General features: G+C 42.6%; 1 protein-coding gene across 1 annotated transcript in view; it reads right to left on the bottom strand.

Annotated features, from left to right (window-relative positions):
• ADGRA3 (adhesion G protein-coupled receptor A3) overlaps nt 1–14,602 on the bottom strand; it is a 204,825-nt gene that overhangs the window by 146,905 nt on the left and 43,318 nt on the right. The window contains exon 2 of the mRNA XM_007954828.2: nt 7,578–7,649. Coding sequence (XP_007953019.1) covers nt 7,578–7,649 — 72 coding nt within the window. The remainder of the gene's footprint in view (nt 1–7,577; nt 7,650–14,602) is intronic.

Genomic DNA, 14,602 nt, shown 5'->3' with positions numbered 1-14,602 from the left:
ACAGAAGCAGACTGCCTCATCTTTCTCCCACAGAGTGGATAGTGGGTTTGAACCATGACCTTTTGGCTAACAGCTTACAGCCGAACACTTTAACCACTGTGCCACCAAAGTTCCTTGCCTGACAAAAGTAAGGAAGAAACAGTCCTTGGATTTGGTTCTAGGAAGAGGAGAATGGTGCGAGAAGGCAGGGTAGTTTAGCAAGTTAGCTAACTGGTTGCTGTTAGGTGCTGTCAAGTCAGCTCTGACTCAACAGAACGAAACAACAAAACACTAACTGGTCCAGTACCATCCTTACAATCTTTGCTACACCTGAGCCCATCACTGCAAGCCACTGTTTAGAGAACACTGCAGCTAACTAGTTAGAGAAGGAAACTGAGAAGAGCTATGAAATCAGAAAGTTTTAATCAAGAAATTAGCCCAGAATAGAGCCTGGTGGAACCACTGAGACTATGGCCCCTAGCTGCCCTTCAGGTCTGGAATTGAACCCACACCTGTCATTTCCAGCCAAACAATGTACAGGCATGTGAGTTAAACATTTACCTCAAGTAGACACACTCCTTGGAGAGAACAATCATGGGAGAAGGAAGGGCTGCTTATGCACAGGGAGATAGCTCAGGGTGCAGGAGTGTATGGAGGGATGGTCACTGGGAAGAGGTAACTATGGGGAGGAAGTGGGAGGGGAGCTGTTGCATTGTGGTAAACTGTGGTCAATAACATGAGACAAAGTATATGTGAACTGCTGTATGTAAAGTGAATTTGCTCTGTAAATCTTCACCCAAATCACAATTTAAAAAAAAAAAAAAAGAAAGAAATTAGCCCAGGAGTGACTATTGAAAGTGCAGAAGCTACAAAAGCTTGAGCTTTAAAATTAGCACAGCAAATCCAACTGGAAAACGAGAAACAGCAGAAACTGTAAAAGGAAGCTGGCGCTGGGCTGTAGGGGAGGGAAAGTTTCCAGCCCCACTGCACCCGGCCCTCCCCGATGCTCCAATGCCCCACACGCCCACACCCAAGGAGGAAAAACGGGGCTGTGCTAGTTAAGGCTAAGATGTTAACAGTCTGTGGTAGTAAATCCCTGATAAAAGGGTCAAGCAACTGGCTCTGGGGAATCTCTTTGTCTCAGGTGTCCTGAACCTGAAGTATAACAAAGGACGGGAAGTTAGCATGACCGGCCAGTAGCTCCTCTCCACCCTTTTAGTTGCCAGTGCCAGCAGGAAGGTGCAGGACCAAGTCAGGAACAGCGTCTAGAGTGCCAGGGGCAGCCCTGTCTGGACAGTGAGTCTCTGACTCTCACCCTCCCTCTCCTTCCTTCCAAGAGACCGGAATAATTAGAGCCCACGACATTATCTTCCTCCTTTATTTTTGAACTATCCCGTCACCCGCACTAAATGCTGCAGGCAGGTCCAACCTGGGCAGGCGTGGCTGTCTCACACTGCACAGATGAGGCTAGGACTCAGGCCTGGGTGCCAGATGAATGCAGAGCTAAGAGACACAGAGGTAAAGATCTTCTCCCGCAGGTGCAGCCTGGTCTCCAGAGTCAACACTAGGATTTTAAGGTGAAGCCTCTCGATAAGGCAGTCTTTCTAGGACCCATTTCTGTACATATCTCTGTGGTCCCAAAGGAGAGGGGCAGTATTCTGGGATTCAGGCATAAACAGGCCCCTGGCAAAAACGATCCCAGTTTCATCTTAATACCACTCCAAATGACAACCATTATAATGTTTCTCACACTAGCAGAGATTTATTACCTACAAATGGCTGAAAATAAGGGCAGAGACAAAGGAAATTGAAAAGTAAATGTGAAAAGGGTAGTAACTTACACCACAGCATAGAACATTAGCTATGCTTTGCACACTTTTTATGATGCATATAAACAACTCTATCAATCCTGGGTGCCAAAAATGAAACGTGTTTCTAAACACGACAGACACCATTTATAACATAGGAGTGCCTGTCATCCTTCTTTTCGCAAAAGGGAAGACCTCACTGATTCCTTTCATTATTTACCGAGCACCTACTAAATGTCTGACAATGGGCTGCATGCTAAGGGTATTTATCAACCATCATGACTACTGTTCGCAAGGAACAGAAAACCTGGGGGGCCTCAGGGCCTCACTTAACCGCAGCAGTCCATAGGCAGTGATGCTTCAGCAAGCCTCTTCCAGGGTCCCCCTGCACCACCTCCTCAGGGTATCGGAAGTTGTGGTGCAGTGAATTACTTGGTATGGCTTGTCTAGTGGTAGTCTTTGTAACTCCCACTGGATTACTGAGGGGTGGGGTGGGGGGACCATGCAAACAAGGTGTGTAGAACTCTGATGCTGGGATTGGTTAGTTCTGTCACTCTGCCAGGCTTAAAATGAGCCCTCCTAGAGGCAGAGAGGGGATCTCACTACCATCAAGAGAGAAGAGCTGGAGGTGAAGTGGACCCAAGATCCCTGCACGGGACCTCCTTGGCAGAGACATCTGGCAGAGAGAGAGGCCCCGGCAGAGAGATGGTGGCAGTGGAAACAACAGGCACGGGGCAGAGCAGTGGGCTTACCGGGCCCACAGAGCGAGAAAGATGAATGCCCTGGGGCAGGAGGCTTCCTGATGGAGTAGGGTGCACACAGGTGGACCTATCGGCAGAGCTGAAAGAGCTTTGTAACACACTTGCCCAAGAGGGCAGAGACCAGGCCAAGAGGCCAAGGGTCAGAGAGGCGTGTCTGAGGGCACAGCAGAGGGGAGACTGTCCTGATCAAAGAACTGTATCCTGAGCATGTTCCTGAACTGAACTGTAGCCTGTTACTTCCCGAATAAACCCCATAATCATGAGTGTTGCCTGTGAGCTCTGTGTGGCCACTGCAACAAATTATTGAACCCAGCAGAAAACAAGTGAGTGCTGTGGGTGGGATGGCTGGTGTCAGAATTGGTAAAAGGCTGGAGAGTAGAGGCACGTCTGGATTCATAGGAACAGGCCTCGGGGTACTGATGGTGATTCTGTCTTCCTCATGTGAAGTTAGGTCAGAAGATGCCACCTCTCTGCCCTTTTGGCAGGAGCAGATGGCTTCTTTACCAGTACAACCATCTTCCCTGGTGACAGTCAGGAAATTTCCTTCCCAAAAGCCCCAAGCAAATCTCTGTTCAACTGCTGTTGGTGTTTGCTGCTGCTGAGCCTGCCCCCGACTCACAGTGACCCCATGTGTTGGAGCAGAGCTGCTCCACAGGGTTTTCTTGGCTGTAAACACTACAGAAGCAGAATGCCAGGCCTTTCTTCCATGCAGCTGCTGGGCGGGCTTGATCGCCAAGCTTTGGTTTAGCAACAGATCGCAAATCTCTTACACCACCTAGGTTCCTCTTGCTTCAATTAAAATGGGCCAAAGGCCCTCTCCTGCAGCACTGACTGTGCCACATGCATGAGGGACTGCCATTAGCCCAGTCAGGCCTGGATGAGGGTGTGGCAGGCATTCCTGAAGCACACGGCTGTGTGGAACACGACAGGAACGCTTGGATGAAAGCAGCATGAGATGACTGAATGAAAGAATTAAGTTCTGCCATGGCAACAAAGCTCTCATGGGTTGATCTGTGTCCCTAAAACGATGCCCACATCCTAATGACCAGCACCTGTCAATGTGACCTTACTTGGAAATAGAGTGTTGGCAGACATAATCAGTTAAGATAATATGAGGTCATGCCAGAGTAGGCTAGGTCCTAATGCTATCACAGTGGTGCACTTATAAGAGGAGAGGAGACTCAGAGACACGGACGTGGAGGGAAGACAACCGTGCAAAAACAGGCAGAGACTGGAGTTAAGCTCCACAAGGCAAGGAAAGCCTGGAACGACCAGAGCTGAGAGAAACAAGAAAAGACCACTCCTAAAGCCTCCAGGCAGAGAGCCTGGCCCTGTCCACAGCCTGAATTCAGATTTCCAGCCTCTAGAACTGTAAGAGAATACATTTTTATTGTTTCAAACCATCTACTTTGTAGTACATTGTTAGGGCAGCCCTAGGAAACCAGTATAAGCATTTTTAAAGAAATTGTGTACATGTGCACCTATGTGTGTAGACACATACATCCACATGTATATTTGTGTGTGTATGTATGTATACATATAGGAGTTCTGGTGGCATAGTGCCTAAGGTATTTGACTGCTAACCAGAAGGCTGGTGGTTCAAACCCACCAGCCATTCCTCGGAAGGAAGGTTGGGCAATCTACTTCCATAGTGGCACCGCCTCAGAAACCCATGGAGTGTCAATATGAGTTGGATGTAACTCAACAGCAGTGCATTGCATTGCATTATGTATACAAATATAAATATGATTGTATGCTATAGCTACATAATAAATGTATTTAAGTGCATATATATAACCTAAGGGGCTCTGGTAGCACATTGGTTAAGGTATTTGGCTGCTAATGAAAAAGTCAATGGTTAGAACCCACCAGCTGTTCCACAGGAGAAAGATGGGGCAGTCTGCTTCCAGAAAGATTTACAGGCTTGGAAACTCCATGGGGCAGTTCTACTCTGTCCTATAGGGACACTATGAGTTGAAATGACTCGATAGCAGTGGCTGGCTTATTTTTATCCAAGCTAAAGACATTTGGTCTAAAGGAAAACAACAGAAACATATATAAAAGAGTAAAGAAGTATGGACGGTATGTGCTTAAAAAACACATCCCTGATTGAAGCAATGAAGGCTATGGAATGTCAACTGCCGGCAAAGCCATTAGGTGAAATGCTAAAAGAAGCACCACACAGACTAGCAGAGAAAGTGAACGTGATCAACCAGAAATTAGAAAAATGAGGAAAGGTTGTACTCAATATAAATGGGAATGTACACAACATTGCCCCCTTATGTATCATGAAAAGAGCTCTTGTGGCACAGTGCCAAAGGCCTCTGACTGCTAACCAGAAGGCTGGCGGTTTAAACCCATCTGCCGCTCCATCGAAGTAAGATGAGACAACCTACTTCCGTAAAGATTTACCATCTTGGAAACCCAGATGGGGGTTGCTATGAGTTGGAACCAACTCAGTGGCAGTGGGTTTGGTTTTGGTATGTATTATGAAATGTGATCCTAAATGCATGAGTTATTAAAACATGAACCTGGATTAAACATTCAAAACACAAGCAAAACCAACAGTCATTGTGTAAAATTCACCAACATAAAAAACATTGAGTATCACTTACAACACATCTGATCATAAGCAGAACTAGGTGATGCAAAGCAAAAAAGTAACTGTCCTCTCAGAGAGAAAACTAGTCATTGGGCTAAGAGCCTACACGAGCCAGGGTCTCATCTACCGTGAATAGCAGTGGTGCCCAGCTATCACCACTGACCGTTCTGACTGGGGCAACAATAGACAGACCCTGAGAGAACGGGAGGAAACCATGGAACAGGACTCAAATTCTTAAAAAGTCCAGACTGCCTGGACCAGTTGAAACCTGAGGACTTCCTGAGGCTATTGCCCTGGGATATTCTCTTAACCTTGAACCAAAACTTTCCCTTGAGGTCACCTTTTAACAAAACCACAGATGGCATACAAAATAAAGGATATTATCTGTGAGTATGGTGTTCCATTAAAGAAACATCTACATGAAACCAAAAGATCAACTCTAAAGCAATGATGGAAAGATGAGAGGGTAGTACTAGAAACAGGATAGCTAGAATGTAGTTAAAGAGAATGTTTACACACTGTGAGCTACGTGACTAATACCACTGAACAATTAGGGCAGAAAGTGTCAAATGGGAACCTAATTTGCTTTGTCAATTTTCACCAAAAACACATAATTTAAATAAATAAATATCATATTCAAAGACATATGAATGAAATATCAAAGTGTATCTAAAAGTTTATCCTAATTATTTTTTCATTCTACTTGACTGTCTTAGAAGGTAAACACATTTATGATACAGAATTTCAAAATGACATCTATGCTTTAAACCAATGGTCAGCAAACTATGACCCACTGCTTATTTTTATAAATAAAATTTTATTGGAACAGATGCAGACTCACCCATTTACTTATTGTCTACTGCTGCCTTCACAGTACAATGGCAACACTGAGTAACTGCAAAGAGACCACACAATCTAAAATATTATTGGCCCCTTTATTAGAAAATTCACCAGTCCCTGCTTAAAGCAATTCCTTATTTTACAAAATTCAGTTTTTTTAAAATTTTCATAGTAACATGTTAGAAAAAAACTCAAGTTTTCCTTTAATAAGTTGGGAGTTTAGTGATAGGTTTACAATAAAAATGCATTAAATAAAAGCAGTAACAACAGTGGCATCACTAGACTTGGTAAGGGTTGGTCACCCAATGCAATAACTCACGGTGTCACCGCCCCCCATAGGTCTCACGCCCCAGACCACACAGAATCCTTAGTAATACTTACTAGCAATTTTAATCATGGAATAGTATGTGACAAATATTAAGTGTAAACTGCTTAAATGTAATATTTCTTAGATTCTATCAATACTTGTAACAAAACTGTTTCATAAAATCTCTCTACATTGAATTACATTATTAGTAAAAGAGTAGAAGTCTTCTTTGACTTTTCTTCTTCTTTTTAATTACCATTTCATACTCAAAAAAAGTTACTGAGACCAAAAGAACTGGATGGTGCCCAGCTACCAATGCCAACCACTCAGGAAAGGATCAAATCTGGAGATCTTGAATAGAGTGGGAGGAAAAATGTGGAACAAAATCCAAAAACTCAATAATGACCAGAAGTACTAGTCAAATGGAGTCTGGCAGGACCCCCAATACTATGGCCCTGTGATACATTCTGGGCCTGGAATAAAACTCACTCCCAGGGGCTTGCTTTCAGCCCAACAGATAATAAGATATACATACAGACCACTCAACCCAGGATGATGCACCCACAGTCTATGGAAATACATCCCTTAGAGCAATAGACCACGGGGCACCAGAGGGGCAACATTCACACGGAGGAAATGAAGGACGCACAGGAGTGCATAACTATGATGGACACAGGGGGAGGGTTACTGGGCAGGGAGGGGAGGAGACTGGGTTAGGGTTGGGCATGATAAATGGGGAGTAAAACTAAATGTACACGTAGTGTTGAATATAAAACAAACCCTTAAAATAAAATAAAAGTTGTTGATACAGGTTCGCAGATACTAATTACCACAATGTTGTAGCTAAAACACTAGAAAATTTGACAAAATCAACAAGTATAACAGCACCAGGAGCAATGAAAACAATAGCAGGTGCTTGTACTGCGTGGAAATGTAACCAAGTGACTGGAAGTTTCACTGTAATTGGGTAGTAGAGACAGCTCTGTTCCCAGCGCAGGAGAAGGTTCAAAACGTAAATTAGCACAGAAGTGTAGCCTTGCAGCTATACTGAAACATGTCAGCTGGGCTTACGAAAAATGTTTTTGTTGGTAGAACTTATTGCTGGGATATTTTTATAACAGATAATACATTTCTGCTCAAACATTGCACAAAGATTTATAAGCAAACATTTTGGTGTCATCCCCTCTGACAGTGTCCTCAGTGTGATCTGTACCCCCCTGGAACACCCCCCCCCCATGATGCCACTGAATGATAAGCAATGGAAATGAAAGAATACTCACAATCTCTCCAGAAGACTTAACCCAGAAAATGAGCCGTTCTTCAGCTCCGATATTTTATTGTTACTCAGAATCCTACAAATGAGAGGGGGGGGAAAGAAAAGTAAGTTGCCTAATATATGCACGCCATCAGAGTCAGAATCCCTTAGCCCACACTGCTTCAACCCACGTGAAACTCCAAGAAATCACTTATTACCCAACGAATCTTTGAGATGCCCGACAAAACGAGAACGTCTCTCTTTTTTGAGAAACTACCTAAAATAGCTCACTCACACATTCTGTCACACCATAAATGCTCCTGCCACATTTAATCAAAGTTTTTAAATGCAAAGGAAGGAAAGTCACTACCCAAGAGCTGCAAGTTCCATACCAGGATAAAAACACATTGATGTGATCACAAAGCTTGCATACTCCATCCAGTCTTCTCTTTTATTTGAATACTTATTTAAAAACTGGAAAGTGAACAGAAAATGCATCACATATGCTCTGTAAAATGCTAGCCTGACAAAGAAATAAAGTGTCTTCTAGCTATCACTTCCATCATGTTCAGTATTTGCAATTTGACAGTCTACAAATCTTCAAGCCTTTATGTATGTAAACATGTCTTTTACCATGCTCACATACTGACTCAGATAGCAGTATCACAATATTATATCTCACGTGTTAAGATACTTGGAAAAGTGCACTGAAAACAAAAATCGGTTCAAAGAAGTCACAGCTGAGCCTACCCCATGGCAAGACTAGCCTAAGTAGTGACAACAAGAACATAATCGTGCCTCCTCTTTAGGCTTTCTGACTTTATACACTAGTGCCGTCTGAACACTAATAAAGACTGTCCATAAATAAGGTGAAATGCTAAAGGGTCCATACAAGATCTAGGAGGGGGGACGGCTCAAGCTAAGGAAAATTAGGAACCCAAAGGACAAAGCACTTCATTCAAACTGCCAACGTTCCACAAGCAAACGGCAGAGCCAGCATTTGAGCCCAGATTCCAAATCCCACATTCTCCAACATATACCACCTTGATTAAGGGGTGTGCTACGGGTGTTTGGGGAGAAATCCTCCATTACACACGGCACTGCACAAGTTCAGGGCACTCTCCACTGTGGGTGTGTCTTCAGTAGCGCCCTTGCAACAGTAAAACACAGTCACTCTGTGCAAGGGTCTGGTAGTGTAGTGCCTAAGGCATCTGACTGCTAACCAGAAAGCTAAAGGTTCAAACCTACCAGCCACTCCTTGGAAGGAAGATTGGGCAACCTACTTCCGTAGTGATACGGCCTCAGAAACTCAAGGAGGGACTGCTGACGGCAGTGAGTCCGGGTTTGTTTTTTGTGGAAGGGTATTAGCTGGCATCCCTGGCCCCGAGGAGCTAAATGCAAATAAAACAAAGTGCCCTCGGCCACACATCTCAGAAGTACTTGAGGGTTAAAGTCTCCACAAAGCACAATCGTTATCTACACCAGGGTACTTCAGGAGTGAAAGAGCTGGTGATTGAATAATTATGCAAGGACAAAAGGCATAAGCTGAGACCTTCCTGAGCAAAATGGAACACACACCCCACCAAGGCGACAGAGACATCCGCTACTTAAGAACCACAGCTCAAGGTGGACTGATAAGAAACATTTTAAACCATTCTATCACCTAGCCAAGTCTGGTGAGAAAGACCTCTTCAAAGTGTGAAAAAGCAAAGATACCTGTCACTTTGAGGACTAATGTGCATCTGACCCCAGCCGTTGTATTTTCAATTGCCTCACAGCATGTGAAAGCTGGACAATGAGTAAGGGAGAGAAAAGAAGAACTAAAGCCTTTGAATTACACCGTAGTCTAAGAACACTGACTGAACCACGGATGGCCAGAAGAACAAACACTTCCATATTAGAAGAAAGTACAACCAGAATGATCCTTGGAAGCGAGGATGGTGAGACTGTCTCATGTATTTTGGACACGTCACCCGAAGGGACTAGTCTCTGGAGAAGGACATCATGCTTGGTAAAGTGAGAGTCAAAGAAAAAGAGGAATAGATGGATTGACAAAAAGGCTGCAACAATGGGCTCAAATATAGCAATGATTGTGAGGATGATGCAGAAACAGGCGGTGTTTCATTCCGTTGTACACAAAGTCTTATGAGTCAGGACTGACTCAACACAACCTAACAACAACATCCCCTGGCCACAAGACATGACCCTGTAAGAATAAGCCCTGGTACTTTAGCTAAAACAAAATGGAAGACATACTCTCCCAACAAAACTGCCAGCCTGAGGACAAAACCAAAGCAGAAAATCAAAAGGCCAAGAACAAAAGGCTAGTTCTGATGTTAGCAGGTGCCCCTGGATCCAGCTATTACTGAAAGCAGACACATCTCTCTACTCCCCAGTTACCCCAGACATTAAATTGTTTCTTTCCTGTTTTTTGTTTTTCTTGTTATTGTTTTGTTGCTTAACCATTAATAATTTGCATTTCCAGTACTAGAAACTATAAATCCAAATTATATATGTATTTCTTAATATGGAAATATGTTCACAATATAAACTAAGGTGAGAAATGCAGGGTACCCTGTTTCTTGTCAAAATAAACATATACTCTATTTAGACAAAGAACAGAAACTTAAGGTTGTATATACAAATGTTAGTAGAGAATAACTATGGGTTCTGAGATTTCAAGTATTAATTTTATTGTCTGTACTCCCATTTTAAAGATTTTCTATTAAAATGAACATAAAAGGTTATTTGAAATTCAATTTTCTTTTGATATATAGAACCAAACCCACCGCTATAGAGTCATATCCGACTCATGGCGACCCCTCCTTGGGTTTCGAGGCAGTATCAGTACGGAAGTAGATTGCCCAACCTTCCTTCCGAGGAGTGGCTGGTGGGTTTGAGCCACCAGCCTTCTGGTTAGCAGTCAAATACCTTAGGCACTACACCACAGAGCTCCTAAGTGTTTGATTGTTGTTGTTGTTGTTATGTGCCGTCAAGTCAGACCTGACACATGGAGACCCCTCTTGGGTTTCCAAGGCAGTATCACTACGGAAGTAGATTGCCCAACCTTCTTTCCGAGGAGTAGCTAGCTAGTGGGTTTGAACCTCCAGCCTTCTCGTTAGCAGTCAAGTGCCTTAGGCACTAGGCTACCAGAGCTCCTGCGTTTGATAGTAGGCACAGGTAAAAGCAAACTGAGGCTCACACGCAGCCACAAAGGTCCCCAGGACAGGCAGCCTGGCGACGCACATGAGAGCCTCAACTCTTGCTCTCCGGAGTGTCCATCAATCCTAAACTAATGGTTCCCAAATCTGACAGATACTATATCCAAGTGTATCTATTTCACCATAATACATAACAAAAATTAGACACTGCCCAAAAAGCTAGTTGTAAGAGGAAGAGTTAAACAAATTATGACATATTCAAACAATATGTATGCATCCATTAAACAATGATCTTAAAGGCAATTCAACAAACAGGGAATCAGAGAACTGCTTACAATAAGTTAAAAAGCCACAAAATTATTGGCATTGATTGAGAAGAATCTACGCATAGGGAAAAGAAAAAAAAAGAGAGAGAGAGAGACAGAGAAGAAACACGTGAAAAGGATCAGTATCTTAATCATGAAGCTTCTATTAATTTGTTCTATTCTTTATCATCTTATAGTATCTTTCAAAATATCTGGAATAGGAGGCTCACATATAAAATATGTTTTTCTTGATGATCAACATAAGAACATTAGTAACTCTAGAGTCTGAAACTGAATTAATTTAGATTATATTTATATCTTAGAAATGAAACAGTTAAGTGATAAATGTAATAATATATTATGATGAGATTAAAAGTCTACTTTATTTATATTTAAAAATCTTTATGGAATAACCGTCATTTACAACTTAACAGACACTGAAAGCAGTACAAAGAATACTGTCCCCTGAATCCAGAGTCTATTTTAATTAAGACTTTATCACTAATAAATGGAAGGAAGATGGGGCAATCTACTTCCGTAGTGATACTGCCTTGGAAACCCAAGGAGGGGTCGCTATGAGTCCGGTCTGACTCATCGGCACATAACAACAACAACAACTAATAAATGACTTAGTCATAAGAATAACTTCACTTTTCCAGACAGACTTCAATTTCTTTCAAGAACAAATAATGAGAGCAGAATCCTCACTTTCCATGTGGGAGACCCAGGTTCAATTCCCGGCCAACGTACCTCCTGTGCAGCCACCATAAGCTGTCAGTGGAGGTTCTTATATTGCTACGATGCTGACTGCATTTCAGAGAAGCTTCTAGACTAAGACAGAGTAGGAAGAAAGGCCTGGCAATCTACTTATGAAAACCAGCCAGTGAAAAGCCTCCGGATCACAAGAGTCCAATAGAGTCCAATCAGCAATGGGTCAGGGGATGGCGCAAGCCCAGGTGGCCTCTGGTTCTGTTGTGCTTGGCGTCACCATGAACCAACCAACTCTCCAGAAGCTCAACAACCACCAAAAAATGACTTCACCTCAGGACAGTCACTTCACTTTTCCAGGCAGACTTCAACCTCATTTCTAAGAAGGAAAAATGAGACAACAATGATTTCCGAGATCCCTTTCAGCATCTTTTAATTTTCTTTGATTATTTACGTCTTCATGAGCAGAGCTGATAAAGTTTACGGTGCTTGAGAATTTATAATCAATAAACCCAAAATAAGGAAATAGAGGGAAAAATACACCGGTTACAAAGCTTGATGACATCAGTACCCCACCTCTGGCAGGGAAATGAAAACCAAATATGGAAGGAGCTCGTGAAAACCTACCAGAGTGGTGACTGAATTACAATCACTGAGCTCCGAATCGCTTCTGCAAAAGGACTGTCGTTAGCTCACTCATAAAGGCTTAGTACAATAAATGATAGATTTTATGGAGGAGTGTAAAAAGGAAGACATTCCATCACACTTAAAAAGTTATAACTGTAACCTTAAAAATACAGTTTACAACCTCATGTTAATATATTCTGTCTACACATTACTTGATGTGTTTAAGGATTTTGTGTAAGAAAACAGGATCAGGATGAATAAATCTACTCTTTGGACAGCTTTTATACTCAGTGTTGAAATGGGGGACTATGGAACTAGCAAATGCATAATATCATGTATCATTATAAACCTAAGGCCCATTCATAATCAATATTTTTGCTGACATCTTGGAAATTTCAAACTTTCTAGGAGGTAACTAAATGAAAAATATAAAACTTGACCAAAGTTATAAAGCTTATATACACCCATTTCTATTCTACACTAATGATGTTAACACCACATGATCTATAGACAATGCTTAGGAATGCTATTCTGGGCTCATGCCTCTTGAATTTAAACACCGTTAAGGAAGAGTTTGATATCCATTGCTATCATTTAACATAGCTCCAAGTTAGTTCAGTATATCATTTATGCTGAAACATGAAAAAAGGAGTAAGACTTTATATAGACGTGTTTTTAAAGCATCAAAAGTTTATGGAGCAGAAGAAATAAAAATTAAGTATTAGAAGTTCTCAGTTGCTTGATACTCTTAAGTCCCAGGAAGGAATGAACCGAAAGCTTCTGACAGCTCCCACACCCTTTGTGGAAGAAAGACCAAATGATTTACCTTATAAGAGCAACTTGGAAATATATCTCAACAGCATTAAACATTCAGGTCAAAGGTGATGAATCTAATTCTCAAAATTAATCCTTGGAGGAAAAAAATCAGATAAATAATCAAAGAACACAGGTTGGCTATTGGGTTATCAGGTTGAGTGGTGGTCCTCCAAAAGACATGTCCACCTGGAACCTGTCAACATGACCATATTTGGAAAAAGGGTCTTTAAAGATGCAATTAAGCCAAGGATTTGGAGATGAGATCATCCTGGACGAGTTGTTAGGTGCCCCTGAGTGACTCCAATCCATGGTAACTCCATGTACAAACAAAATGCTGCCTTGGCGCCACGCCATCCTCACAACTGTTGGCATGTTTGAGTCCACTGTTAATAGTGGGCTCAGAGTAAACCACAATATTCTGTTGCAATCCACCAGGTCTTTCTTCCTAATCTGCCTTAGTCTGGAAGCTCCACTGAGACCTGTTCACCATGAGTGACCCTGATGGTATGTGGGAGACCAGTGGCAGAGCCTCCAGCACCACTTTACATATAAGCCACCACAGTATGACAACTGACAGAGGAGGGGATTAGGGTGGGCCCTGAATCCAGTAACAAATGTCGTTAGAACAGAAAGGAACAAGCAGAGAAGGCCACATGCAGACAAAGGCAGAGACTGGATTTCTGCAGCCAGGGTCAAGGAAGGCCTGGAGCCACCAGAAGCTGTAAGAAGCAGGCAAGGACTTGTCTGACAGGAAAGAAGGGTGAAGGGAAATGGTAACCGCAGGGAGGCAACGGAAAGAGTGCTGTATGTTGTGGGGACCACAGTCAACGTCATGAAACAAAATGTGTATGAACCAACAAATGGAAATAAATGGTAACCACAGGGAGGCAATGGGAAGAGTGCTGTACATTGTGGGGACCGCAGTCAACGTCATGAAACAAAATGTGTATGAACCGACAAATGAAAAACTAATCAGCTCCGTAAACTTCCACACAAATCCCAATAAAAAGTTAAAAAATGAAACCACAAAAATAAAGTATTCTCTCCCAGAGACTTTGGAGGGCACGTGTCCCACCTGACACCTTAATTTCAGAATTCTGGCCACCAAAACTATGAGTGAATAAATGTCTGCTGCTTTAAATCACCAAGTTTACGGTCATTTGTCCTGGCAGCCAGCCCCAGGAAGCATATTTAGGATTTAGTAGAACACTAAACTGGTAAAGGACAGGGTCAGCAAAAATAGAGGACCCTCAACAAGACAGATTGACACAGTGGCTTCAAGGACGGGCCGGAGCACAGCAAGGGTTGTGAGGATAGAGCAGGACGAGGACTGTTTCGTTCTATTGCACACAGGGTTGCTATGACTCAGAGCCGACTCAACAGCACCTAACAACAACAACAACTAACAGAATACAAAGCAACACAAATATCTG

Source organism: Orycteropus afer, unplaced genomic scaffold (assembly GCF_000298275.1).
Source record: "Orycteropus afer afer isolate SDZICR_OR568_19922 unplaced genomic scaffold, OryAfe1.0 scaffold00475, whole genome shotgun sequence".
Taxonomy (NCBI): domain Eukaryota; kingdom Metazoa; phylum Chordata; class Mammalia; order Tubulidentata; family Orycteropodidae; genus Orycteropus; species Orycteropus afer.
Note: the sequence above shows the minus strand (reverse complement) of the source record. Positions and strands in the feature narration are given on the sequence as shown.